Source organism: Rattus norvegicus, chromosome 5, assembly GCF_036323735.1.
Source record: "Rattus norvegicus strain BN/NHsdMcwi chromosome 5, GRCr8, whole genome shotgun sequence".
In the NCBI taxonomy this organism is placed as follows: Eukaryota; Metazoa; Chordata; class Mammalia; order Rodentia; family Muridae; genus Rattus; species Rattus norvegicus.
The window spans coordinates 14,488,273-14,515,854 of NC_086023.1; the positions used below are offsets into that span (position 1 = coordinate 14,488,273).

The following is a 27,582-nucleotide window of genomic DNA, read 5'->3' on the forward strand; positions in this document are numbered from 1 at the left end:
CTGCTGCTGCTGCTGGTGTGTGTGTGTGCGCGCGTGTGTGTGCGTGCCTTGTTTGATTGTTTCATGTGTGCATGTGTAGAGGTCAGAGGCAGGCATCAGGTGTCTTCCTGTCACTTTCTACCTTCTGTTGTGAGACAGACTCTTGGTGAATCTGGACTGGCTGGCCTGCTACCACACTGCCAAGCTCATCGATGTCTGAAGCTGTGGCTGGCATCTACATGGACGTGAGGGAGAATCTGAACTCAAGTCTTCATGGATGGGTGACAAGCACCTTACCTACCAAGCCACCTTCCCAGCCTGCCTTTTCTCTTAAGATTAGAAAGTCGCTTTCTTTAACAAACCCAGACAGTAAATATGTATAAAACACGAAGTGAGAGAACAGGCCAGGAACGTGCCCATTGCTAATCCCAGCGCTAAGAAGATAGAAGCAGAAGGACCTCAAGTTCAAGACCAGCTTTGGCTATGTTTCTGCTGCTTGTTTCCTGCCACCATCTTTTATGAAATAGACACATTTTCAAGAGTTTGGCTTCATCTTTATTAACAACACCACAGTATTCTATTACTGACTATATTAGGATTCATTTAGGAAGGAAGATTTAGATTGTTTTAATTTTTGCTACCCATACTGTCAGATACACCCTTGTCATGTTTTTTGTATACTAATGCTAGTATTTCTTCAGGGTGAATTTCTAGACATGCAGTGTCTGGACAGAGGCATATTTCTGTATTTGATGGGGTTTGGTGCAGGGACACTGACTCCTGGGGTCTTACATAATGAGCACAAAGGAATCCCCCAAAGGATAAAATCACGTCACATTCAAGCCAGTAACAGTGGAATTAAGTGTGGAGATAAGACGGCAAAGGCCAGCCCTGACCAACTTCTGCTCTCGTAGCTTCCGTTGTAAGGGCCGATGGCGATTCTTTTCATTAATCTGTTAATTAGTACAGTTTCATTGATGCTTCGAACAAAGCAGACAAATCTTCCTCTGACTGGGCACGCGGCGCAAGCTTCGTGACCCTTTCCTGAAACAGCAAACAAAAGGAGTTATCCTCGGCTTGGCCGCGAGTTTGCCAATGCTACGTGGTTTTGTGAATTAGTAACAATGGCGGATAGTTAAATATCCTATAGAAACAGCTCTGTGTCTTGGCACATTCCTACAACCCAGCACTTGAGAGGCAGGGCCATGAACTCAAGGCTCAAAAAACAGATGAGCAAGGAACGTTTCCACCCCCAGGTCCCTAACTTCCAACTCAGGTTTATCAAGAACTACTTCTTCCTCATGAGGCTTTGGAAAGCCATCAGCTCTAGCCTTCTGCTCAGATGTACAGAAACAAACCATCCCATACACTTATCAAACCAGCCCAGTCAACAGCCTCTGCCAGCTGTCCCTGTACAGAGAGTCTTGTCCCCAGTAAGGACAGTGCAGCGCTGCTAAGAAAAGTGACTCAAGACCGTGTTCTTCACAGCTTGGTCTTTAGATTCATCCAAAAGGACATTCTGCAGGACATAACTGTTTAGGCTTTAGGAAGCAAGGAATCTGTTCCCCCCCACCCCCTCTTGTTGACCAAAGTTTTATATTTACTTTTCCAAACTAGTTTAGAAGTTTATTTAATTTCCCCAGTGATCTTTATGGGTGGAGTTGGTGATGCCAACATCCTGTGGCTATATGTTCTGTCAGCGGCTCCATGATCCTTCTGGGACAAGGGACTAAGAGATGATGTATCTGCCACCCAGATGAAAGGAAGAAACGTGACATCCTGTGGGTCCCATTTTCATGGGCCATTTGGACTAGTTTCTTGTGATAGGAGCACAGGTGGAGAGAGGCCCTGCTGTGGCTAGTGCTCTGGTCCGGCTCATCGTAGCGTGTAACATACGGTAAGTGCATTGTCAACAGTTGGCTGTTGAGTTAACGAAGGTGGTGGGGAGAGCGGATAATGGCATCTGAAATATACGGGACCGACTGCTGACTGCCCAGTCTTCCCATTTTCCTCATTTCAGAAAGGATACCCAGAAGTTCAGACAAAAAATATCTCAAGGATATCTTTGCATACAGATCCCCTTGATCTTCCAGTTCAGTCTATCACCCAGTCTGTCAGACCCACCTTCAAGATGAATTACATCCCTTTGCACCACCATCTCTGAGGCACCAGAGCGCTGCAGTTGAGCTGTTTCCATTTTTGCTCCACTATCTCCCCCTAGTGGCTATTCTCTTGACAGCAGCCAGATCTTTTCCCACAGCAGTGACCTGGGTTTATAAGCTCTGGATAACCTCCCTATGTGATAAGGACAAAATCCCGGAGCTGCCATGTAAATCAGTTGGTAGAGAACTTGCCTGGCTTGCAAGAAGCCCAGCTTCTAACTCCAATACAACAGAACTAGGAACAGTGGCTCCCATAGAAGATGGAGGGTGGTGGGTGAGCAATTCAAGGCCAGCCTCACTTACGTATCACATTTGAGGCCATCTTGGGATAATGAGATTCAGTCCTCCACCAATATCATGGCATCTGATGTCTCCCTCCTTTGGCTCTGTTTCTCAGCACCCCTCTCCCACTGACTCACTCTCCCTATCAGTTCCGTTGAGACAGAGTCTATGTCTCCAACTGACTGTTCAGCACAGCCGTGTACTACTGATGCTTCTGCCCCTGCTTCCCAAGTGCTGGGTGCAGGGTCACCATACCCAGACCCACCATCCCTTTTAAGTTTTAGCCAATCTCTTAACCTTGTCTAGTTACGATGTCTGGGTTGGGAATGTCACCCAGCCACCTGACTGCCCTCACTGGAGTTCCCTCCACATCGTCCCCACAGGATTTCACTCCATCTCCTCAGGTTTCCCATCCCACCAGTGATCACATTTGAACTTATGTCTCACTTGCAGACGCCTGTTGCCTGCCTCTCCTCAGAAGGAAGTCAAGCTCCAGGCGTAAGCCCCAAAAGCCCTGAAGGAACATGCAAACAGTATATGTGATAATGCCTGAAATATACAGATCATTCTTAGAGCACCACGGCAAAATACCAAATGATCAACCCAGAAATCAGCAAAAGACTTGAAAAAAATTTCTCTCAAGAAAAATACATGAATGGCCAATAAGCACAGGACAAGATGGTTGGTATTTTTAGCTTTTGGGGTGTGTGTGTGTGTGTGTGTGTGTGTGTGTGTGTGTGCAAATTTAATCTATCCCACACCACTGGGATGGCCATTATAAAATAATGGAAACTAACAATTGTTGGAGAAAATAAGGGGGTTGGAGAACTGGAATCCTTCATGTTGTTACTAGAATGGTGTGGGCACCATGGAAAAGTTTGCCAGTGCATTAGGAAGTGAAAAACTGGGCCGAGATTGGTAGTACATGCTGGAAATCCCATCACCTGAGGAGTCAAAGTTGGGATCATCAAGGCAAGCCTGGGCTACATCAAGGCAAGCCTGGGCTACAAAGTGAGATCCTGTCTCAAACAAAGCCAAACAAATAAAATGATTACCATGCGAATTAACTGCTCTACTCATACTTCCTCCAAGAAACAGAAGGGGCACAAGCACGTGTGTGTACACCAGTGTCCAGAAGAGTCAGAGGTGGAAACAACCCGCATGTCTTCTAACACATGCATGAAATGGGTAAACAAAATGTGGTCTGTTCACACAGAGAAATGTAACTTATCCTCAGACAGGACCAGGGCTGACACATGCTACGAACTGGTCAGCACATTAAGAGAAAATAAGCCGGTCCCAGAGCCCTGGACATGGAGCGCCCAGCCTAGGCACTTCCAGAGGGCTTAAGTCACTACAGGCTGTGAGAGAGACAACAGGGCAGGCGTTGTTTGGTGGACACAGAGCTAGCTCGGATACTAAACAAAAAGTTACCCATGCATGTGGGTAACGGTTAGTGTATAGTGCCATGCATTTGTCAAGTAGCATCGTAATGTACACATGAACGTTATTAAAATGACAAATTAACATGACTTTACTACAATTAGAAAATAAAAATGAGAGAGAGTGGGAGGAAATAACGAGTAGGAGTCCTCTGATGAGCTCAGAGCCTTTGACCATGATCTGTTCATCTTTGGAGAGGCAACCAGTCCTGGACTCTCGGGAGCAGCTAAGCCCACGCTTTTCCTACCTGTCCTTTTGACATTTCCAACCTCAGTGATTGGGCAAACACAGACGGGGACAAAGTATCTGATCCCACACTGTATAAAAGCCAAACGATTTCAGAATGAAGATGTGTTGGGCAATGTGCTATTTATTATTTACGGTTGGGAAGACCAGAGAACAACTGATTAATATGGGCACTGAAATAAATACTTCTACTTTTAGCACATTCATAAAATAACACTATTTCAAGCTGGTCCGTCTACCAAGCGTGGGAGTGTTCACTTGGGCAGACAGCTCTCCCTGGTGATGAAATGTTTTGATTTGAAATGTAAAATGGTTCTTTCCAGAGGTTTCAGAAATCCAGCTCTGAAGGTGAGTTTGTTCTTGCCCACTCCCTTTGCAGCTGGGCCTTGAGTGGAAGCCTCTGTGAGCAGGGCTGCCATTGTCTGCCACTAGGGTAGGCTGTGGTGTTTGGTTTGCCTGCTGGTCCTTCTAGAGAAAGCCAACCCCTGACTTCTGAGTATAAAAGAGCCTTTATCAGAGAAGAACTGTATAGGACTAGCTTTCTGCCAAGGCTTTTTGCAGGGACCAGTATATCCGAATCCTATTACATTAAACCTGGTAGTTATTAATGAGTGAAGATTGGCCCACCGTACGTGTAAATTCGGAGGTTGTCATGGCATCTCCGTAAAGTGTTTGTTGCTGCCAAAAACCAAACCAAACCAAAATCAAAACCAAACCTCCCAGACCAGTTTTTCATCTGCAGGTTATATCTGTTCTACTGAGGGCTCTCTGTTGCTGTGACAAGACACAGACTAAAACCCACCCTGGGGATGAAAGGCTAATTTCACTGTGACAGTTCTCCAGGTCACAGTCTAACACCAAGGGAAGTCAGGGCAGGAGCTCAAGGCAGGACACTGGAGGCAGGATCTGAAGCAGGGGCCATGGAGGCACTGCTTACTGGTCTGCTATCACACTGCCAAAACCAGTACCTTGGAGAAGACTCTTACCATAACCAAGTTTGGTTACCAGCCTGAGATGTAGCCTTTGTCCCCTCTAGACCACAGCTTCTGTGTAGTAGCCCTCAGGAAATACTCCCCAGAAACTCTGATGGTGATGTTGGTCTCTGATTAAGCACAGTTGATTTTTCAGCCCCAGCTAGCCAGAATCCATTATCTCAGTAAAGTCAAGGTTCACTTCAATGCTGCTGGTCTATTGTTAATCACCGCTGATCATTCAATCCCAGCTGACCAGAAACCGGAGTCTGAATTTGAAATATCAACCAGGGGCTGGAGAGATGGCTCAGTGGTTAAGAGCACTTCCAGAGGTCCAGAGTTCAATTCCCAGCAAGCACATGGTAGCATCTGTAATGGAATCTGATGCCCTTTTCTGGTATGTCTGAAGACAGTGACAGTGTATTTACATAAGACTCATAAATATATCATCTTTGAGGGACTCTCAATCTTCCCTGTGACCCCTCACAAGCCGGGCCTCTGCCATCTGCTTCTCTCTTTAACACTGCTTTCTCCCAAGCCCCCATAACAGCTCAGTAAGATCTTTGGATTTGAGTGGCTTCTTCAAGCCCCAAACTCCCAAAACACTATGGTCATGTCCATCACCACAATCACACTCTCTGGTACCAATTTCTGTCCTATTTAGGTTTCTGCGGTCGCGCAGTGATCTGCCTGCCTCTGCCTCCTGAGTGCCAGGATTAAAGGCCTGCACATGGCAATTGGGCTTTTTCTTAAAAATTGGTTTATAAGTTACAGTTTATCATTAAACGAAGCCAAGGCAGGAGCTGAAGCACTGAACAGTGGAGTGCTGCTTCCTGGCTTGTTCTCCATGGCTTCCTTCCTTAGCCTACTTTCTTATACAACGAGGACCACCTGCCCAGGCTAGCTCATAGTGGGATGGGCTCTCCCACATCATTAACCCTCAAACACCTTATGAAACAAGGGCAGGCTCTGATGGAGGCAGACTTCAGCTAGTCATTCGAGTTTGTGTCAAGTTACAAAAACTAACTACCATAATTAGTTCTTGGAAGTAAATTCATATTCTTTTAATTTTTAAGAAGTTAAGAGGTTACAATATTATATATATATATATATATATATATGTATATATATCATACACACACACACACACACAAACACACACACACACAAACACACGTATGCACCATGGTACAAGGGGCGTGGTCAGAGGACAATTGTGAGATTCAGTTTTCTCTACCATGTGGGTCCCAGGAGTTGAACTGGTTTAGCAGCAAGTACCTTTCTTTACCTGATGAATCACTTTATTGGTCTAAAAAAATTTATGTTCTTAAACACAATCTTAGGATAAACTTTAGAAAAGGGAGTGTCCCTGAGAAAATGCTATGAAACCAAAAACTACTCTGAGATCATGGTGGCCACTAGGTCTGTGGAGTTTGTGGCCAGACTTTCGTGGCTGCCTTTGTTTTACCCAGTCTTAGCAAACACCTACAGTTACTGCCACCAAGTCACTCACCAGGACAGACATTTTAGAGGGAGAAACTGCAGGCATGAGGTCACTCAACATGTCTACCAGCCTGTGCTGGGCGGGGCAGAGGACAGAGCGGCAAAGCCACTTCCTGCCTTCCTCAGGTAGCTGGGACGAAGTCTTACGAGGTCATAGCTTTTGGCTCAACGAATTAGAACTATGGATCTGTGGGTTGGCTCAGCTCTTATGTAACTTGTGTTTCTCACTCATTTACACCACTAGATAAAACTGGATTTACTGGGCTCGAATCTAAGTTAGGGCCATATTTCACTGGTATACTGAGAAGGCGTTGAACTAGGTGCAAGGAGCACCCAGCTGATGATTTTCTTAGAAGTTGGAAATTCTACCCACAGAGGAACCTAAGTTTATAGTTAATGATAGCTAGTGATTACATGAAGGTTGCTCGCCCACCCCATGGGTCACTGCTTTCTACTGTTACTTCAGAGGACTCGGTTCATTGCTATTCTCATATGCTTCTGTGGACATATGAAGCTCTGAGCTCAAACTGCAAACATCTTCTGTGAATGGTGAGGTTATCATGTCTGTACAGTGATGCCGTGGGGAAGGAGGGGCTAGCTTGAGACCTTGCTTTCAAAAGGCATCACCTTGTAGTAAGCAAGGTCCTGCTTGAGTGGATAGTCTAGCTGTTTGCTGTCTCAGTACTCTGTGTGTGTGTGTGTGTGTGTGTGTGTGTGTGTGTGTGTGTGTGTGTGTGTGTGTGCTGTGAATGCTTGACATTGGACAAGAGAGCCCCATGATGATCCCTGATTGCCAACTTTTCCATATTGACTGGGGAGAGCGCTGGGTGTGGTAGGCGTGGTGTGGTCTACTAATGCAGTGCTCAAGGATCTGAGGTTCCTACTTTATGGTAAATTGCAATACCAGGGTCCTGGCCCGTTATCATCTGGTGCACTAACTCCAGGAGGTTCAAACAGATCACATCTTCATGAGGTTCTCGGGAAAGGGAGTTTTCTATCGGGAATGAGTCTACTTTACAAGTGGGGGAAAATTTAGTTCATGTTCTTTAGCAAAGTTTAAATAAATAAGGCATGGAAGGACACGGATGTGGATAAAATGTACAATGTCCCCCCAGATGGTTCAAACGCAAACTTGCGATAGTTTCAACTTAAACTTAAATGCTGCATTCTACAGAACAGCGCGAATCTCTGATGCTTTATAGTGGAAAGTAACATCAGTGGTCCTTTAGAAATGGCTTCGCCCCATCTGATGGCGGAACTCCGTAAACAGCAGAAATGTGGGAAAAGGGTGGGGTTTCCATAGCTCAAGTCACCTTGGCAGTTTGCATCTCGAAGTTTTCATAAAGGGTCCTTTCAGTTTTGCCGAAGTTTTATGGATGGACACAAAGGCACAGCGGGCCAGGCTGCTTCTGTACTGTGGGTTCTCTCGAGGCAGTGAGGGGTCCTGCCAGGTCACTAGCAGACCGGGTGTTGGTCCCCTCTGGCTCTGTGTTTAGCAGGCATGGAGGCCATACTGTGACTCTTACCTGGGGCAGTGTTCCTTTCACCAGTGAAGGAATGTCATCTTTAGAATAACCAAGGGCAGCGAGACCGTCATCAACATTTAGGTCAAATAGGAATTTTCGGAGAGCATCTGCCAACACAGGCCCGGCATCTTGGATCTTGGCGGTGCGAATGTTGGCTCCTTGAAAAGAAGTTCAGACCATAGGAAGAGAGGGAAGCAGCTTTCAGATACGGCTCGGTCACAATATCAGCTGAACATGTAATTTGTACCCAATGCCACCTCCAAACACTGAAGTTTCCTGAGATGTCTCTGTGGTCAGTGGCCCATGGATGACAGGCTCAATAGCTAACGGCTCTTTAGGACAAGCTGGCTGGGGACTTCTGATTCCTCCCTGTTCACCCTTTGTGTGGTGGTGGTGGGGGAGCAGAATGACAGAGCCAAGAAAGGAGGTGCTGAGGAGAGGGTGGCAAAGGTGCTGGCACCGGGATGCAGGGGTGGCACATTGTAGGAGGCATAGCTTATATGGCTTTCAAGGCTTGGCACTTACTGACCCCTAGAGGTGTGTGCATGTAATAGAACAAAAACACAAAGCAAACAGCTCGAGGCAAGGATATGGAACTACAGATATCACACATCGACCACCAAAGGGGAAGAAAGTGACAAAACTCTGTTACATGTGACTAGGGAAGGACAGGTTTCCTCTTTATACCTAAAAAAAAATCTGTCTATGTTGCCAAAGGACAGGGGATGACCTTCTTAATAAATGTCTCGGTGGCAGCTGGGTACAGGGGCACAACAAAGACCACGGACCCAGGGAATAGCGATTCCTGGGAAGATAACCGTGTGAAGAAGGTTGCCAAGGTTTGGAGATTTGTAAAGACAGAAGTTTAATGATTCACAGCACAAGCAGGAGCAGAGATGTCAGATCTAGATCTAGAAGGGGCCTGGAGTTCTGTTCTTAGGCAGGGTAGTGTGCAATACCCAGAGGGAGAGAAAAACTTTCTCGCCCAGCACATGGCCTGTCAATCGATCACCTAAGTGGAGTACCTGTGCTGCCCACAGGGCTAGCATTCTGCAAATGAAGGTAGCGTTGGATGAGGTATAAACAAAATGCCTAGGAGGGAGAGGAAGCCCCTCCTTGCTACAGCACACGGTAAGTCAGGTCTACGCCTCTTCCTTCTGTGAGCTTTAGTTCCAGGAAAAGGTAAACAGAACCAGATACAGGCCAGATGGAGAGCAACAGGATGAAAGGTACACCAGACCTGGCAGATCCGTCTGCAGTACCCAGCAGCCCCTAAGAGTGGATTAGGTGAGAGGCGTGACAGGATATGGGGTTACAGTTTTATGATCCTGGGATGGCTGCCGTTGAACACACAGTACAGACATCTAGGCTTTCCTAGGAAGCAGTTTTAGAAAAAATAACAAAAAGGAGGTGAGATGAAAGAAAATAAACTGGTATAGCTAAGAAAAAGCTAAGATTTCATAGAGAATTAACATATTTAACTGGCAATACAGGATACTACTGGAATTTCTAAGCAGTTAGGAAGGACTGCTGGGTCCTTCTCCCAGTTTTACAGGGGATCTCCCTTGTAATGTCTGCTTCCTGGAACATGGCCTGAAAATTCACTAAGATGTTTCCCATCTACAGTAGATCTAGTCTACCGTTTAGGACCCCTCCCCCTAATTTTTGCCATTCGTATATTTACAAAGGCCAGAGCTACGTCCCCTCCCTAGAGGGAGAAGGGATACAGGCCCCTGGTGTCACTGCCAATGTGTCCACACAGAACACACTGCAAACTGAAGCCAGGACTTGGCTCCAAGTCCCATGCTTCTGACATTAACATTCCCCACACAGCACCTGGAGCCCTAGGGCACACAAAGGGCTGGTGTGTGAGGGAGGGCTGGGGCAGTAGCCCCGAGGGAGGATGCCTGTGGTCAGTCCTGCCTCCTTGGGAATAATCTTTCTAACGGCTCAAGCTACAAGAGCATAATGAAGCGTTTGCCTTACTGCCTTTCTCTTCCCACCCTAAGCACAAGTAGGGGAATAAGATGTTCTACAAGTAAATCAAGCTCTCCAAGTCACCTGAAAAAGAGTCCTTGTTTCAGAAAAACACTCAGATTGTTTTTGCCTTAACCTCCTGCCATGGCTATCCAGAATATAATTTTATTTCTGTAAGAGTCAAAAGGCACAGTGGGCATCCTTTCAGAGAGATTGCTTATTCCACAGTTGGCCGCACAGATTACTCACTCGCAATTGCTTTGGTTTATTGCTTGGCTTCTCTGTGACTGAGAGGTCGCTGTTGCTTTCTCGATTCATTTTATCAGTGACCACATGGCAGAAGTCAGAGAGGACATTAATTGTGTGCTCAGCCGGACTTTCTCAAGAGGCGAGAGCAGAGCCAAGAGCAGCAGGCCATACTTAATAAGGTCAATTTTAGGTTCCATTTCTTTATGGATCCTTAGCAGGCTAAAATTATGGATTTAAGAGCTGTCCGGGGCTTCAGGCAAGCCACCGTCATCTTCTCATTTTGCTACTCCAATGTGAAAGCTTTTGTTCTTATCCCCGGGAAACACTCCAACCTCGGAGGGCCTCAGAGTTGTGAGAAAAGGTTCGTACCTAATATTTCTGCCGTCTCCAGGTGCCGCTCTGGAAACATCTGGGCTGTGAAGGTGAACACTGCGGGAGAGGTGAGCACCACAGAGAGGCCATGGGGCTGGGGAGAGATGCACACACAGCTGCTCTTCCTCAAAGCTCCGGCATGATTAGTACTGCGGCGAGCAGTCAAGAGCTCGCCGTATGGGCTGGGGTGCAGCTTGGTGGCAGAGGTCTTGCCAGGGTTCCATCCCCACACCCACTTATAGAACTCAGGGTCAATTATAAGAGCTAGTCGAGTGATTTATTACTAAATGTTTTTACCACCAGAGGGTGATCCACATTGTATTCCTTGGCTTTGTATGTCTTCACTAAACCTGAAATTGGGTAAGACATGCCATGGCTGGAAAAGAAAAAAAAATCTTTTGTTAATACATAGATGTAGAATTCAGCAACATGGGCACTGCTGCAGAGCGCCCCTCCTGTCTCTGGACTGTATTGTTACTCACAAGGTTCTACATGATGAGCTTCTTGGATGCAGATAATGTACTGTGTCACACCCCAAGTTACTGGATTCACTAACAAAACCTCTGACATGACCAGACTCCAATGATCAACAGGTTGTATGCACTGGGTAATATGTAAGCTGGACCTACTAGGGATCCATTCTGCAAATAACCCACAGATTGTTTCAGATGTTGTATATTAATGGTGCTGAATTATAAAGGACTAGTCTAATCTAAGAAGCTAGGTAAACCAGTCCCATTTAATTGACTTTTATTTGCCTGGTTTTTACCTTTGCAAGTCTGTGTGTAACACAGGGCAGGAGAGGATAATGGTGTCCTGCCATATTGTTCTTTCTTTGCTTTATTTCCTCAGGTCAGAGGTTTGAATCTAGAACTAGGCTGGCAGCATCAAGCCCCAGAAACTCTGCATCTCATGGTGCTGGGACTATAGGTGATTGCAGCTATCCACGCCCAGCTTCAGATTTTGAAGTGAGTGCTGGGTTTCAAACTCAGGCCCTCATGCTTGCACAGAAACACTCTACCCATTGAACCATTCCCCAGCTCACAGTGGGCTTTGCTTTCACCAGAAAATAGAAACCTTGTATCCTTTTGAACTTTCAGTGAACGAATTGGAAGACATTGTAGATTAGTAGATGGTTCAGAATATTGTAACAAGTTAATATATAATATTCACGATTGATTTTGTAGAAATGAAGTGAGCAAAATTGTATCATTCTGGGACTGGAGAGATGGCTCAGTGGTTAAGAGCACTGACTGCTCTTCCAGAGGTCCTGAGTTCAATTCCCAGCAACCACATGGTGGCTCACAACCATCTGTAATGGGATCTGATGCCCTCTTCTGGTAATGTCTGAAGACAGAGACAGTGTATGCATATATATAAAATAAATAAATAAACTTTTTAAAAAAATGGTCTTATTCTTATGATATGGACTATTGGAAGACTGCATGGTTGTTCAGCAAGGATCTCATGGAAGGAAGCATTTCAGTGAATTACACGAATATTTATCCAAAGGTTTTCAGATACCTTGCATGAGATAAACTGGAAGCTACCACTTCCCTGAGTTATTGGGTACTTTAGGATGTACTTTATCTCTCTTGAAATCAGAAAGTTATTGATTAGTATGCTTTCAAGAAGTACTAGGATTCACATAGCTTTCAAAGGCAACTCAATAGCAATACTTAAATTTTCATTCTTTTGAAATTTAAAAATCTGTCTGTATATGTGTGTATAGATCCCATTATAAGTGGCTGTCAGCCACCATGTGGTTGCTGGGAATTGACCTCATGACCTTTGGAAGAGTTGCCAGTGCTCTTAAGTGTTGAGCCACCTCTCCAGCCTCCAAAATTTCAATTGTTTTTTAATAGTTGTCTATGTTTTTTGTACAAAATAAAAATTACTCATAGTCTCTTTACTTCTGGCCACTTTATGCATATATTTAATGATCATATTGAACACAGTTTCAAGATTTTGTTTTTCCTTTTTTATTTTATGTGTTTGTGTGTGTTTTGCCTACATGTATGTCTGTGCTCCAGGCCTGCAGTGCCCAGGGAGGTGAGAAGAGGGCATCTGATCACCTGGAACTTGAGTTACAGGGGCTGTAGACACCACACGGGTGCTGAAAATTGAACCTGGGTCATTTGGAAGAGCAGTTGTTGATCTCCAAACTGCGGAGCCATCTCTCCTGCCCCTGTACCCTACTTCTGTAGCCTAATATTCTTTCTTCATTTTAAGACTGAGTCTCGTGTAGGCCAGGATGATCTCAACCTGTCTATGTAGTTGAGGATGACCTTGAACTCGTGATCCTCCTGCCTCCACATCATAAGTGCTGGGGTTACAAGTGTGAGCTACTGTGCCTGATGCTGCAAACATTTTTCTATATAAATCTGCCTTAAACATGACTTTATTTTATTCTTTAAGCACTGCAGTTGAGCACTAACTATTGAAAATCAAACATGCGTCCATAATTTTCAATTGTAGATTACACTTAAGTGAACATTTTTATATGGGAACTGATCACAGAGACCATAAATATTATTCAGGCTGGATTTCCAAACGTGAAATAGTGGGCCAAGAGGATGGACATTTTCAGGCTTTAGTACATGTTGCTTACTTGTTTTTTGATATAATAAACTCACCCTCCCATGCCACAGAACGTGAGGCTCACCGCTGCCGTACACCCTAACATAGCTCTACTCTTGATTCTCAACAGTTTCCATTTATTTTACCCCTGTACTTGGGATTTTGTAAGCACAATACATAGTAAGACACAGAGGGATGGGAGCCCTCATCCAGTGTTGGTGTGAACACTAAAGAAGAGGGGTAGTTTCTAAAAAAAAAAAAAATTAATACTACAAAATTATAGATTCAGAAATTCCATTCATTTGTATCAAGTAAGAGAAATAAAAAATATTCATGCAAATACTTGTACAGAACATTATTTAGAGCCACACACGTGATAATACATCAAATAAAATGTGGTACTCCATATAATGGAACACTGTTTGGTAATGAAAAGATCTGAGGTGTTCCTGCACGAGTGAACTGAGGTTCTAACAGTATCTAAATAAAGCAGGCAGGCACAGAGGATCATGTGACTTCATGGCTATGTCATGTCTGCGACACTCCAAAATGCAGAACTCCAAAGAGAGGGAAGGTTGTTCAATAATCTCTGAGCGCGGAGGGCGATGTGGGCGTTGGTGACAGTGGCTGAGTATGTAGTCCATGACCCGATAAGCTGACTCCAATTAAGGAAACATTTGGGGATTCAGGATTTCTTCTTTATATAGCATATTTAAAATCTCCCACTTGTCCTAAGTTCTGTATATGAAAACTCAGAAGCAGTAGCTTGAGTTAGGAAAATGAACGGCACACTCACTTACCACAGATGAACACCGGCGTTTCCGAAGCCAATGCCAGCGAAGGCGCTTGCCAAGTGCATGCTAGACCTTGCTTCCAGATCGTCAGGGTTTCTGACAGCCCTGTGGATTAGATAAGTGTGGAGCGACAACATTGGCATTTCCTTCTGAATAAAGGGTTGCCTTAGGGAAAGGCAAGATGGGGGAATGTCCCTTAGTAGGAAGAAAAATTAGGCAGGCTATTCAAACAACCCCTTGTCTTCTCAATGAAAACGGAAGGCAAACATATTTTTCTCATCAACGGCTTCACTGAGGGCATAATAAACACTCTGTCAGCCGCCTAACTGATAGGAGGGTGCCAGGGAAGCAAGGCCCTGACCCTGCACTGTGAGCGCCGCTCTGGAGAGGTGACCCGGGGCTCCTCAGTCTTCATTTGTCAATGGCTCTGATGGTTGTGAATGGATTCAGGGTGAGCACGTTCTCAGAGTTCACCCAGAGCCCTGTCACCTGGGGCCAACTGCAGGCTAAGCCAGCAAGGTCACCTTCCTCTCTGTGATCCAAACTGAACTGTACATTTCTGCTGTTTTGGGAACCTGTTCCCATTTGGTCTTTCATAAAAAATGGCCGTAAATATGTATACTTACATATTTGTGTTGTTTAAAAAAAATTAAAGATTAGTCAACTTCTAAAATATTTAGCTACAGAGATGGCTGAGTACTTAAGAGTACTGGCTGCTCTTCCAGAGGAACTGGGTTCAATTCCCAGCACCCTCATTGTAGCTCAGACTGTCTGTAACTCAAGTTTCAGGGGCTTTGACACCCTCACATAGATATACATGGAAGCAAAACACCAATGCACATAAAATAAAAAAGAAATAGTCAATTAAAAGAGAAAGGAAAAAAAATCTGTCTCAAAAATCCCAAAATAAATAGACAGTATATATACACACAGAGAGAGAGAGAGAGAGAGAGAGAGAGAGAGAGAGAGAGAGAGAGAGAGAGAGAGAAGTTAAAAAAAGGGAAAAAATTTATGCTGGGTAGTGGTGGTGCACCCCTTTAACCCCGAAACTTGGGAGGCAAAAGTAGGCTGATTTCTCTTAGTTTGAGGTCTACAAAGTAAGTTCCAGGACAGCCAGTGCGTACACAGAGAAACCCTGTCTCAAGAATACCAAAAATAAATAAATAAAAATAAAATAGTTAAGTAAAATTTTTGCTTTCAGATTTGAGGTCTTGTTACAGTGAGTGGCCAGGCTGGTCTCAAACTTCAGCCTCCCCCATAGTCGGAACTCCTTGTGTGCTGCTACGCCCAGTCTGTATTTGTGTTCTTGAATCTTTCAAAACCTCTCAGGAACCCTTTTATATTACCTGTTTCCTGAGTATCTCCATTTTCCCCCTTGACTTTAATTCACCTGGGTTTTCTCACGGGGTGGCTTCTGGGCACAGATGACCCAGCCAGCATCTGTCTGTGTGTCTCAGTCCTGCCCAGCCTCACAGACATCTCATGCCAGATTCACTGCTGGAGTTACTGCTCTGGAGAGCGTCTTGCTTTGCCGTCCTGGCTGGTCTAGTACTAACCATGTAGCACAGACTGGCCCTCAAATACATAGAAATCCTCCTGAATCAGACTCCCAAGTTCTGGAATTACAGGTGTTCACTACCATGTGGCTAATTTGGGGCTTTGGTGAGAAAACCTTTTTAAATTTTATCTGTATCCTTTATGCATTAGGAGCTTCAGTTGGCTTCTGAAACTGCCGCCTTTTGAACAGAGGGACTCCAGTTTTCCCCTGCCTGTCTCGGATCCCTTCAGAGGTCACACGTGACTAATCTGGTCAGCCGCCCTTTTCCCTGAGAGCATGTCCCATCTCCCTGCCCTCAGGCTGACATACCTCTTCAGATATTTGGCAACGATGCGCAGTGCATGGACTGCCCAGATGTCACTGATTGGGTTGCTACCCTGGTATGCTGGTCGTTGGATGGGATTGGAAGGGCAGGGGCTCCTCATGCTGTAGGGAATGGCGGTGTATGACTCCAGAGCATGGCTGAAGAGAAATGTTTAAAATACGCAGAATGAGCTTTGCTTCTCTCCATCCCTTGCACAGCTTATTCTTGTAACTATTCTTACAACTATTTTTACAACTAAAATGTATCCTCAGAAAGAAGGACCAAGGGACCTGAAGAGGACAGGGACTCCACAGGAAGACCCACACAGTCAACTAACCTGGACCCGTAGGGGCTCTCAGAGACTGAACCACAGCCAAAGGGTGAGCATGGGTTAGACCTAGGCACATATGTAGGAGATGAGCAGCTTAGATTTCATGCCAACAACTGCAGTGGGGGCCGTTCCTGAGCCTGATGCCTGCCTGTCTATGGATCATGTTCCCCTAAATGGACGGCCTTGTCTGGCCTCACAAAAATGTGACAAAATATGCTGTATCAGTGGATGAACTATGGTGGTCTGAGACTTGCTGAAAGTGAAAATACTGGCACTAATGGCCTGGCTCAGGAACAGGTCTGCAGTAGACAGACACATCACAGCCGAAACCACAGGAGCCTATGTGAACCTGGTCAAGTTACTAAGCACTGGACACCCAATCTCCGAGAGAGTCAGCTGCACAGGGCTACAGAGAAGCGATGTGTGTGAGGTTCTGGGAGTACACATGGGCCTGTATCCTGGAGACACTAGCCCCTTGACTGATCTCCCCCAGGGTGCAGCCCTGAGCTTTCCCTAGTTTGTGTGGCCACAGTGGCAGGTGGTGTGGTTCAGAGATGCTTGGAGTCATCTTGAACTGATCCTTTCTCTGTGACTGCACTGCCACAGATGCTGTCTAGGGTGTTCTGTCCAGAGACAGGCTTGTGGGCTCTAACACCACTACATCCTATCAGCGACATTTCCCGCCTTCACATTTTCGCCCCGCAAGGGGACAATGACAGCCAACAGGAGCAGTGCTCCAGAGTGTTAATCAGTGAAGGCAGTCCAGCGGCGAAATCCTGTTCACAGATCAGTCTTGAAAAGCCCTTCCAGGAGGCACCAGTTCTTACCAAAGGACATCGAAGCCACTGTTGGCAACCACCTGGCAAGGCATGTGGAGAGTATGCAGGGGATCAACCAGCCCCAGGGTGGGTTTGATGGCCCGTGAAGCAATTCCTAAAACACAAGAATGTTAATACGTTAAATGTGTGGGCACCATTAAAAAACATAATAACCTTAGGACAATAAACTTAAAAACAAAAGTCTGAGAAAAGATTCATTTTCATGTAATGGTGCAAGAAGCAGTGGGAGGCAACCTGGGACCAGAACCGTGTGTCTCAGTCAGGTTCCTATTCCTGCACAAACATCAGGACCAAGAAGCAAGCTGGGGAGGAAAGGGTTTATTCAGCTTACACTTCCACATTGCTGTTCATCACCAAAGGAAGTCAGGATTGGAACCCAAGCAGGTCAGGAAGCAGGAGCTGATACAGAGCTCATGGAGGGATGTTTCTTACTGGCTTGCTTCTCCTGGCTTGCTCAACTTGCTCTCTTACAGAACCCAGGACTACCAGTCCAGGGACAGCTCCACCCACCATGGGCTGCCTCCCGCCCCTTGATCAGTAGTTGAGAAAAAGCCTTATAGCTGGGTCTCATGGAGGCATTTTCTCAACTGAGGCTCCTTCCTCTGTGATAACTCCAGCTGTGACAAGTTGACACACAAAACCAGCCCTACCCGGTGTTTTGGTGGTATGCTGGCCTGCTTCCCCATCCCAGGAGCCAGCCCATGTAGCTCTTCTTCGAGCTGCATGGGAGAGTGACTGGCCCAGCTGACAGCATTGACCACACAGCTGACAGGAACTACAAACCAGGGCTTAGTTCTTATTTAATTTCAAAATGTTATTTACTGGTAGACCACTGGCCATTGTTCTACACCTTGCTATGTTACAGATTAACCACTGGGAGTTAAGCCCTACACACACACACACACACACACACACACACACACACACACACACACACACACACACGGTAACAATATCTGTCTCAGGAGCTAAAAGGATAAAGTGAGATAATATGTATATAAGCCTTTTAAACACCGTAAGGCTGAACTTAAGAGTTGCCTGTTACTGCTGTCGTCAACCATGTCAAGGGATCGTATAATTTAACAAAAGTAAAGGAGTTACTCTAAATGTGCAGTTGTCAACAAGGCTGGATGCAGTCTACTGAACCAAACTTATTTCTACCACAGTTAAGGAGAAGGGAGGCCCAAATGCCTAAGAAGACAGAAAACAGAACAGAGGTGACCTGGGCATGGGTCTGGAGGGACTGGCTGGGGTGCAACACGAGGCAACTTTGAGGAGTTATGGAGTGTCTAGGCTTTGCCACGTGTATTTATTTGTTAAAGCCCAACACACAGACTCTTTGAAACTATGCATTTGGTTGTATACAAGCATCTTTTGATAAAATTGATTTAAAATGTTAAAAAAAATGTCAAAGAGAGGGAACATCTGTTTGTCGTTGATCCAACCACTGATAGGGGCAGGAGAATGGCCTATTAAGTAAGATCCATGGCATGGGGGAGGGTGTTGGGGGGGTGGGTGTTGGGGGTGGGAAGATGGCTCTGTGGCTTACAGCATTATTGTTTGTTCCAGGAACGCAGGTTTGGTTCCCAGCACCTGAGTCAAGGGGCTCGCTACTGCCTGTAACTCCAGCTCCAGGGGATCTGACAGCTCCTGGCCTCCAAAGCCATTCCCACAGCTTTGAAATATATTTATACAGGCTCGTAAATAACGATGTGTATGAAAAAGAGATTCATAGCATCCTGATAGACTTTTCAGGTAATTCTCAACCAGAAACTTACCAGCCTATTATTGTATTCATATACGATTGGGAAGAGAAAATGTGTGCTTGAGTTCCTCTCATCCCTTGATTTCTAAAGAACAGCACCAAAGACAAGGGAGGGAGGTGGAAGGGTGGGAGACAGAATTTCAAAAGGGTTAGGAATAAAATTCTTACCAGTTTTTACTTTCAAATGTTCATAGTCAAAAATGGCGACCCCGGTAGTCTCACTGCCAGTCCCCGAGGTAGTTGGAACTTGAATGAAAGAATATTAATATTAGAAGAAATATGAACAGGTGTCAAAGGAGATAGTTGATTCCATCTCAGAAACAAGGAGCAAAGTCTGACAACTGTATCTGTGTAACACGCATGTGAAGGATTCATGTGATGTCCATGCTTGTGTTAACATGCTTTGAGTGTTCCCATCAGCATGCTATGTCTGTGGCTACATTAGAATGCATGTATGCAATCTACATCTGTGCTAGTATATACATAAATATATGTTTAACATATATTATAATGCTTGAATGCACATGCATTCTTAAAATATACCACATCGATCTGTATTAACATGAGTTCTATTGGTCTATTTAACATTTACCTGGCTTCTATATCTGTATTAACATAACCTACATGCTGCATTAACATGGCTACATACTATACATGACTGCATTAACAATTTATGTATGGTTAATATATGTGAGTATTTAATATGCCTGCTATCTATATATGTAAATTGCATTTAATGAATTTATGATAAATGAATACATAATAAATATACATGCATGGTTAACATGCATATTTAATCATATGCTGCCTGCAAACAGGTTTTATACTTATGTTGTCTGTGTCTGCACTAACACTAGCCTGTGTTGAATATATGAACTCTGTCGTAATTGATGTCTATGTAGTATTACTATGTACATGTTAATCATAGCAGTGTGGGGAGTCTGCCATATTAGTGGTGATGGGCTCTGAGAAGCTTGGCTCTAGAGCCAACAGAGATCAAGTTGCCTAGCACCTCTGGTAGGAACGCTTAAACATCCTGTCTCTAAAAGACATCTTTATTCTCCTTGGCAACAGGCATAGGAATGAGCTGCTTTTGCTGGGCCCTGTGGTTCTGTAGCTCTGTCAAGTCTGTAAACGTTACTAATCGCTTCTCTGTGTGGTGCCGACACAGTCTCACCAGCGGGGTCCGTTCCAGACCCCAATTATGCTTCTCCCTGCTGACTCTTCCTCATTCACGACAGCAGTTCATCTGCCGCTGACTCCTTCAGGTCCCTACTGTGGGCGTTTACAATAGAGCAGAAGGGGGTGGGCAGGCACGATACTTAAGCTGCGTCCTTATTCCTAGGTAGTGTATTTTAACAACAGAACCTTAGTGTGTAGTGTGCTAACAGCCATAGAAATTAAAGGGAAGGAGAGGCTAGGAAAACTCCAGTGCCTCTGTGGGACATTCAGGCTATTTCTTGATAGGGGTTTGTGCATCTGTGGAACAGATGACATCCAAAATAACACATCCATGCTGGCCACATGTCCCGGGGAAGACAAAAACTCCAGGTCAGCTGATGAGCCATTATATGAAAGAAAGGATTGAGTAACCGAGAGAAGCCAGAAAATGTCTGCAAACTCCATGGTGGTTGGGAAATGAGACAAGGCAGACAGGACTGGAGACAGTGGCCTACCGAATGCCAGTGAGGATCCTCGTCTCCTCTACACAGCGACATATTGGCCTAAAATTCCATGCTTCCTCTAACTGACCCAAGCTGACTGACTGGGTAATGGTGAAGGTCAGAATTTTTAAAGAACCTTTAACTGTTGTTGATCTGTAAACACACACTGATTTAAAATGAACATATTAGAGGTTCTGGAAATGCAGACTTTGGCATTAATAGCCAGCATGGCACCTACGGACTTTTTCGCTAGTGGCGAAAGAAAGCAAATGAGCAGTGTTTACCTGCGATCAGAGGTTTAAGAGGCACAGTTACTGGCTTCCCCTTCCCAATGGGGGCATTGACATAATCAAGGAACTCAGAGTGAGGGCTGCATGCGTACAGATTAGCGGCTTTACAGGTGTCCATGGTGGAGCCCCCACCCACAGCAACATAGGCATCAAAGGCTCCCTTTTTAGCAAATTCAATCGCATCCATGAAGCTTAAGAGAACAGAAAACAAAGGTTGCATTATGCTATATTAAAAAAACAAAGACCACATTGTCAGGCTGTTAAACAAGGTCGGGGATAAATTTTCAATGGCAGCCATTTTTTGTTGGCTTCTGCTTAAGTAACTAAGAAGCACACAGTGTTACCTTCCGTCTGTAGGCTCCACCCTCACGTTGTCATAAACCTGAAAACTAATGCCATTCTTCGATAGGGAATCCATAACTATTTGGACAGGAGGGAGCTGGGAGAGGTTCTTGTCTGTCATCAGGCAGACATTCTTAGCTCCCATATTCTGTAGATCCTACAATAAAAATTAACTCATAAGTTAGGCTCGGAGAGCAGCACCTTTAGGGCAAGTTTAATGTGCTCTTTAAGAACAAAAGACTTGGTGCTAGAGAGATGGCTCAATGGTTAAGTAGCACTGGCCGCTCTTCCAGAGGACCTGAGTTCAAATCCACATGGTGGCTCACAGCTGTCTATAACAGGATCTGATGCCCTCTTCTGGCACATAGGTATACATGCAGATAGAGCACTGGTACATTAAATAAACACACATTAAAAAAAGAACAAAGGACTTGATTATTGGTCCTTTGACACATGTGTTTACAAGATATAACCTGTAGACGCTGCAGACATCTCAAATACTTGCCATGCCCACTTCCTTTGTAACCCCTGCTCCATATCTAATGTTCGAGACCGCCATCTGAAATAAGAAACACATTTAGGTGTATTAGAGCTGGCCAGTGTATCCCTAGAGCCCTGAGGTGACTTCTCATGGTCTAGAGAATAAATAGCAAGTTCTGTACCAGGCCTTCTGTGTGTCTCACCCTTTGGCCTCCCCTCTCCTTCAAGCAAACCCTGGCTCCAGTCATATTGAAATGTTGTATTTGTCTTTTGCCAAAGACACTACACTCCCTCTCGTTCAAGTGTCTGCTCTCCCTAATTCTGACATCAAAATTAGACACATTTTTTTTCTACTTTCCAATTCATGTTTCTCATCTGTGGTTTTGCCCCTTCATTTATCCAATCCTTGTGTGCATCTATACATCTGTACACATCCGTCTAGTGTCCTGTCCACCACGACCACGGAGGGTGCTCTGTCGAAGGCCTTGTTCAGGACTCAGATAACACAAGTAACTAACATACATGGCCTTCTGGGGTTCACATACAAGGACAGAGCTTTCACACGAACGCACATCAGCCACTTTTCAATTAAAGGACAAACCAAAGCCATCACGGTGTGTTTGATTCATTGTATGTTCTCTCTTTTCCTTTATTTCTTCCCTAAATGGTTACTAGCTCCCTAAATGAGGATTTAAGCAATTCCAACAGAGTCACCCAGATCTCTGTTACTCTCCAATGACCTAGTAACCGTCAGGATTACAGTTTTCAACTGTCAGCTATCATGTGGGGCTGAGAACCTTCAGATGGGGTGTGAGCTAGCAGAGGGTTCCTGGTGACCTAATTTATGATTCCTAAATGAGGCAGCAGGAGCTAAACATATAATTACAAGTAATTATGTAATTAGTATAGCAAATTGCACCAGAATTGGTTGGTCATTTACTCTGGCTTCAAAACATTACTTTGGCTTCTTTTGTTAGATAGAGACTTGATATATAGCACATATAATTTGGGAGTATGTAGATCGGGGAGTCTGTCATATTTTAATAGCTATATGAAAGACAGTGTTTTAAACATTATTGTTGTTTTCTGACTGTCTTCCTCTATCTCCACAGTGCACATTGCTGCACAGAGCCGGATCAAAATGAGATGGGGACCATCATCTAACAACAGATTTCAAGTGGAACACTTAAGCTTCAGCAAATACTGCAGGTTTTTTTTTTTTTCATGTCATCCATAAAAGAAAGAATGAATCAATGAAATCTACCTCAAATGCATAATCCGTTGTTTTTCCTGAAGGTGAGAGTCCAGGGACTAGAAGCACAGAGAGTACCATCAGATCATGTATCAAAATATAAGCCTAAATATTGTCTTTGAAAATAAAATCCAACAGTGAGCATAAATATCTTCCTTGAAATCTTACCTAAAAGTATATGTTTTTGCCCTTTTATGGTTGTCTACTACATATAGGTCAATCTTTAAAAAAAAAGTACGAAAACCTGATATTTTTTCTTTCTATTATTATGTTGGGGCAATAGGAGACCACCAATGAATTTCATATTTAAAAAGGTTAATACTGTTGTGTGTGCCTGGTGGCTGTGTGTACCATAGTATGCACATGGAGGTCAGAAGACAACTTTAAGGAGTTGGTTCACCTTCATGCAAATTCTGGGATCCAACTGAGGTCCCCAGGCTTTCACAGTTAAGGGCCCTTACCTGGTGAACCACCTCCTGGACCCTCCTTATCTTTCCTTAAAAAAGTAATTTTTTAAAAAAAATTTATTTTATGTACATTGGTGTTCAGCCTGTGAGGGTGTCAGATCCTCTGGAACTGGAATCACAGACAGTTGTGAGTTGCCATGGGGCTCCCCCCAACCCCCCATCTTTCTTTTTAATCTACTTTTTTATAACCAGTTCTGGTCAGCCATAAGATAAAGGAAAGTCAAGAGAATAATTTGCACCACCATTTTTTTGCTCTTAAAGAAAAAAGAGACCAGAAGTAGATACCAAAACAACAGCAACAACAGCAACAACAACAGCAACAAGCTCTCTAAAGGTAAAGGCATCTTATAAAAAATCCACATTTCTGATTTCTCTAAGGCTCTATAGAAACTCCTGCTCCTTCTGCTGCTGCTTCTGCTGTTGCTTCTGCTGCTAAAAGTTAAACAGAAGTTGGAGTTATCTTTCTGGCATTCCCCCAAGAAACGCAAAAAAAAAAAAAGCCCCCCAAAATTAGAGCAAATGGGTGGAACAGAACTGTGCCTGTTTCCCAAGCCACAAAGGCTGGCTTCACCTCAGGGCTGGTGGTCAGAGACCACATCACCAGCTTCCTCGGACCTCTCTTCTAACTCCTCCTCCTTTCCTCGGACCTCTCTAACTCCTCCTCCTTTCCTCGGACCTCTCTTCTAACTCCTCCTCCTCCTTTCCTCAGACCTCTCTAACTCCTCCTCCTCCTTCCCTCGGACCTCTCTAACTCCTCCTCCTTTCCTCGGACCTCTCTAACTCCTCCTCCTCCTTCCCTGGGACCTCTCTAACTCCTCCTCCTTTCCTCGGACCTCTCATCTAACTCCTCCTCCTCAGGCCACTGCTCTGGAGCTGCACTGCTGACCTTGCCTTGTCCCCTATCTGTTTATACCTTACCTCTCTCCAAGAAGAGAATCTGTTTTTCTGTCAACCATATGACATCCTGAGAACGTGCTGAAGCCACATTGAACTTTATGGACCTCAGAGTCTGGCAAGGATCAAGATGGTAGGAGCTGAAGACTTTTGTTATTTTTAATTATACAGAAATAGAGTATTTTAAAATTGGATATGGACAAGACTTCTCTTTTTTCTAGCGATCACCTTACTTTAGCTTTTAGTTTCCTTTTTTTTTTTAACCCCAAAAGATTTGTTCCTGAAGGACCTAAACATTCTTAAAATATCATGTGTGTTTTCAGTTTTGGAAAATATTATGGGGCTGAAAAAGATGGCTCATGGTTAAGAGCACTTGCTATTCCTCCAGAGGACCTGGGTTCAATTCACAGGACCTGCACGGTAGCTCCCAAGTGTCTGCAATTCCAGTTCCAGGGGATCTGACACACTCACAGACACATATGCAGGTAGAACACCAATGTACATAAAATAAAAAATATATATAAAAAAGGAAAATTGAACAGATAAATAGCATTAAATATCGTGGACTCAACTGTCACAGCTTGAGCCATCTTACCAGTTTCCCAGTGAGAGGCGGCTATTTTCATCAGCCTGCCCCAAGCAAACCCTGATTTCCCTTTTCCACACTTTACCCAAAATGCCAGCGGTACAATGGAAACTGAAGCTGACGTAAAAATTCAAAATGGGTTACCTTGGGAGTAGGTATGAGAATGAGTTGGACACTGGCATCTAGGGGAGAGAGAAGGAAAATAGAAACAGAATCAGGAAACCAAAAGCGAGAAGCCTTAAAGTAACTCTTACACGACGTTCTCCTGAGACTAACCTGGGCGGAAGCTCGCAGTGTAGGAGAGATAGCAAGAAAAACCCAAACCCAGGGTAACGCCAAAGACAAAGTCCAGCCCACTGCTGACTTTTTGACACTTCAGACGCTCCTTTCCAGGAGGTTATTTATTCAAGTCTACTTACTGAGCCAAGGCCTGCAGACAGCTGAGGAGCGTGCTCAGGGCACACACTGATGGGGAGCTCTGACTCGACCATGTTGGCTCTTCTACTCAGCTTGAAGCCGAGAATACTCTATATAATGTATTCTCCCACATCTTCAAGGTTTATCTTCAGAGTGGTTCTGCACTTGAGCCTCCAGAAGTTCTCAGACCGCTGGCCTTCTAGGTCAGCTACTCACGTCCCACCACTACATCCTCTACGACCCCAGGCTCCGAGCTGGTCCTATCTCTACAGCAGGGAGGCCTCGCACAATCTCCTTCCTGAATCTCGTCACTTATGCATTCTCCATGTTTTTGTTTTTGTAAATTTTTTTTCCCCCTGGAAACTTCCCTCCCTTTCCCGCCACATCGGTTATTTTTTTGGACAGTTCCTCCTTCTGGCTTCAGTTTCTCCTTTTCATTTGTTTCTCTTTATGGCTCAGAGGATCTTGCCATATCGGGATGTCGGCAAATATTTGACTGCAAAGTCTCATCCTGACCGCGCCAAAATTCAAATCTGGAATTAAAACACCCGGGGAGGGAAAAGGTAACAGGAGAAAAGAAGGTGGTTTACTCTGGCTCTGGGGAATCTTAGAACGTCCTGAGATCAAGAAAAAACATAAAGCAAGGCTGCCACCTAGCGGCCGTCCACTTCTGCCAGGAAAGCAGGCAAGGCCCAGGATAGGGCTTTCTTTCTAGAACCTAACCTGCACTAAACTTCTAAGGACTAGAGAAGCAAAGGGAAGACAGACATCTGAAATTATTGTCGGGAATACGGCTGCCTCTCCCCACCCATTCATGTTACTGTAAATGCTAAGGCTAAGCTGCCTCTCCCCACCCATTCATGTTACTGTAAATGCTAAGGCTAACTAACGCATCTCTGGCCCTTAGCTGAGGTTCCTGCCTGGCCCTCCCTTGCCTTCCGAGGCCATCTGGGTTACTTTCCTCAGCTCCCTCCTCACTCTCCTTCCTATAAGTGATTCATGTCTGAATCACTTTGCTCATCCCTGGGTTCTCCCCTTGGTCTACATTTACTGTTACCCACAGTTCAGACTACTATGCATCGACGGTTTTTCCTTCACTTCACAGTCCTTACTACCTCCTGGAAGGCAGGCCCAGACTCTATGCTGGGTCCCGGAACTCCAACTCTCCCTCTCCTTTCCCCAGCTCATGGCAGCTTCCATTTCCCTGGCTGTCTCCGGCCCTTCGCAATGACTTACTCACGCACTCAGCCTTTCTGGAAGGAATCAGGTCAAGGAGGCAACTCTGGTCTTTTCTCCTTTACAACCAACCCATCTGCTGAGACCTTCGGCAGGTGTCTGTCCCCTTACTGGAATCCTTAAGCAGCCCTCCATCTTCAGCCTTCACTGTTATATCTCGGAAAAGAGCGGTTTCTGCACATGGGCCCATATGTGTCACTTCGATATGTTGTCTTAGCAAGAACACCAAGGTCTACGTTACTTTTCTCACTGTGGGAGCAAGGCCAGCTTCTCTGAGAATATCTCCTTAATGGTAGTTGGGCCACATTGCACCACGCAGTCCTACCATGGTCTCAGGCCCTGCACAGCCCGGTGCATCACTGTGGGGCCTGCTTTTCAGAACCTGTAAGTATCGGACAGTGACTGCCTGCCCAGCTGGGTGCACGCAGGGGTTCCCACGTACTGAGGGATCCTTGGTGCAGCCTGTACTCACGCTGTGCTTTGCAGGTGCCTCAGCAAATGTGTCACTCGAGCGCGTGCAGCTGCGGCCATGGCAGTCCTCCTTGTCCACCCGCTACTCCACCCCCACTGCCAGCCAATCCGGTCGCGGCTGGTCTTCAGGAGGAAAACATCTGCCTCCAAAGCACTCGGTAAGGTCACGTGACCCAGCCTTAGGTCATTTTTCTTTTTTCCAGGTAACTCTGAAACTGCCTCAATGGCAAGAACTCCACAGGGTCTTTCGTAAACTTGGGGGTGGGGGGGGAGGGGAGAGGAGGGGGCAGGAAGCCCCAAACCGACCAACCCCCAAAGTACTAGCTGTTGGAAATTGGGCTGGAGGTTACTTCTAGCTGCCAACGGGTTTGATAACGTTCTCATGGATACTTAGAACTATGAACTGGCAGGGCTCCCCAGTGGAAAGGTTCAGTAAAGATGGCCAAGGCCTGTGAACCTAATTAGAACTTTTACCCAAAGTCATTAACAATCGGTATTTCCATTAGTTGCTATGAAACAAGTTGAGCTTTTCTTGCATTTTCCTAAAAGTAACTCCGCCCTGACAGACCAACTTGGTTAACAGAAAACACCCCTCCCTCACT

The 27,582-nt window shown here is 45.1% G+C and overlaps 1 protein-coding gene across 7 annotated transcripts; it reads right to left on the reverse strand.

The window, feature by feature from the left end:
• Positions 1 to 511: 511 nt before the first annotated feature.
• Adhfe1 (alcohol dehydrogenase, iron containing, 1) lies at positions 512 to 27,133 on the reverse strand. Of its 7 annotated transcripts, NM_001025423.1 has the most exons (14): positions 26,982 to 27,066; positions 25,001 to 25,038; positions 22,922 to 22,968; positions 21,683 to 21,736; positions 21,180 to 21,334; positions 20,830 to 21,026; positions 19,050 to 19,127; positions 17,105 to 17,210; positions 15,952 to 16,104; positions 14,091 to 14,189; positions 11,008 to 11,086; positions 10,708 to 10,804; positions 8,113 to 8,270; positions 512 to 1,023 (listed from the first exon to the last, which is right to left on the reverse strand). In NM_001025423.1, the coding sequence occupies exons 1-14, from the start codon at positions 27,038 to 27,040 to the stop codon at positions 940 to 942; spliced, it is 1,404 nt and encodes a 467-aa protein (NP_001020594.1). In that variant the 5' UTR covers positions 27,041 to 27,066; the 3' UTR covers positions 512 to 939. The 7 variants fall into 7 exon arrangements, with proteins under 7 accessions (NP_001020594.1, XP_038966136.1, XP_038966131.1 ...); XM_039110208.2 differs by lacking the exon at positions 21,180 to 21,334 and having other exon boundaries at positions 26,982 to 27,102; XM_039110203.2 differs by lacking the exon at positions 22,922 to 22,968.
• Positions 27,134 to 27,582: the final 449 nt, after the last annotated feature.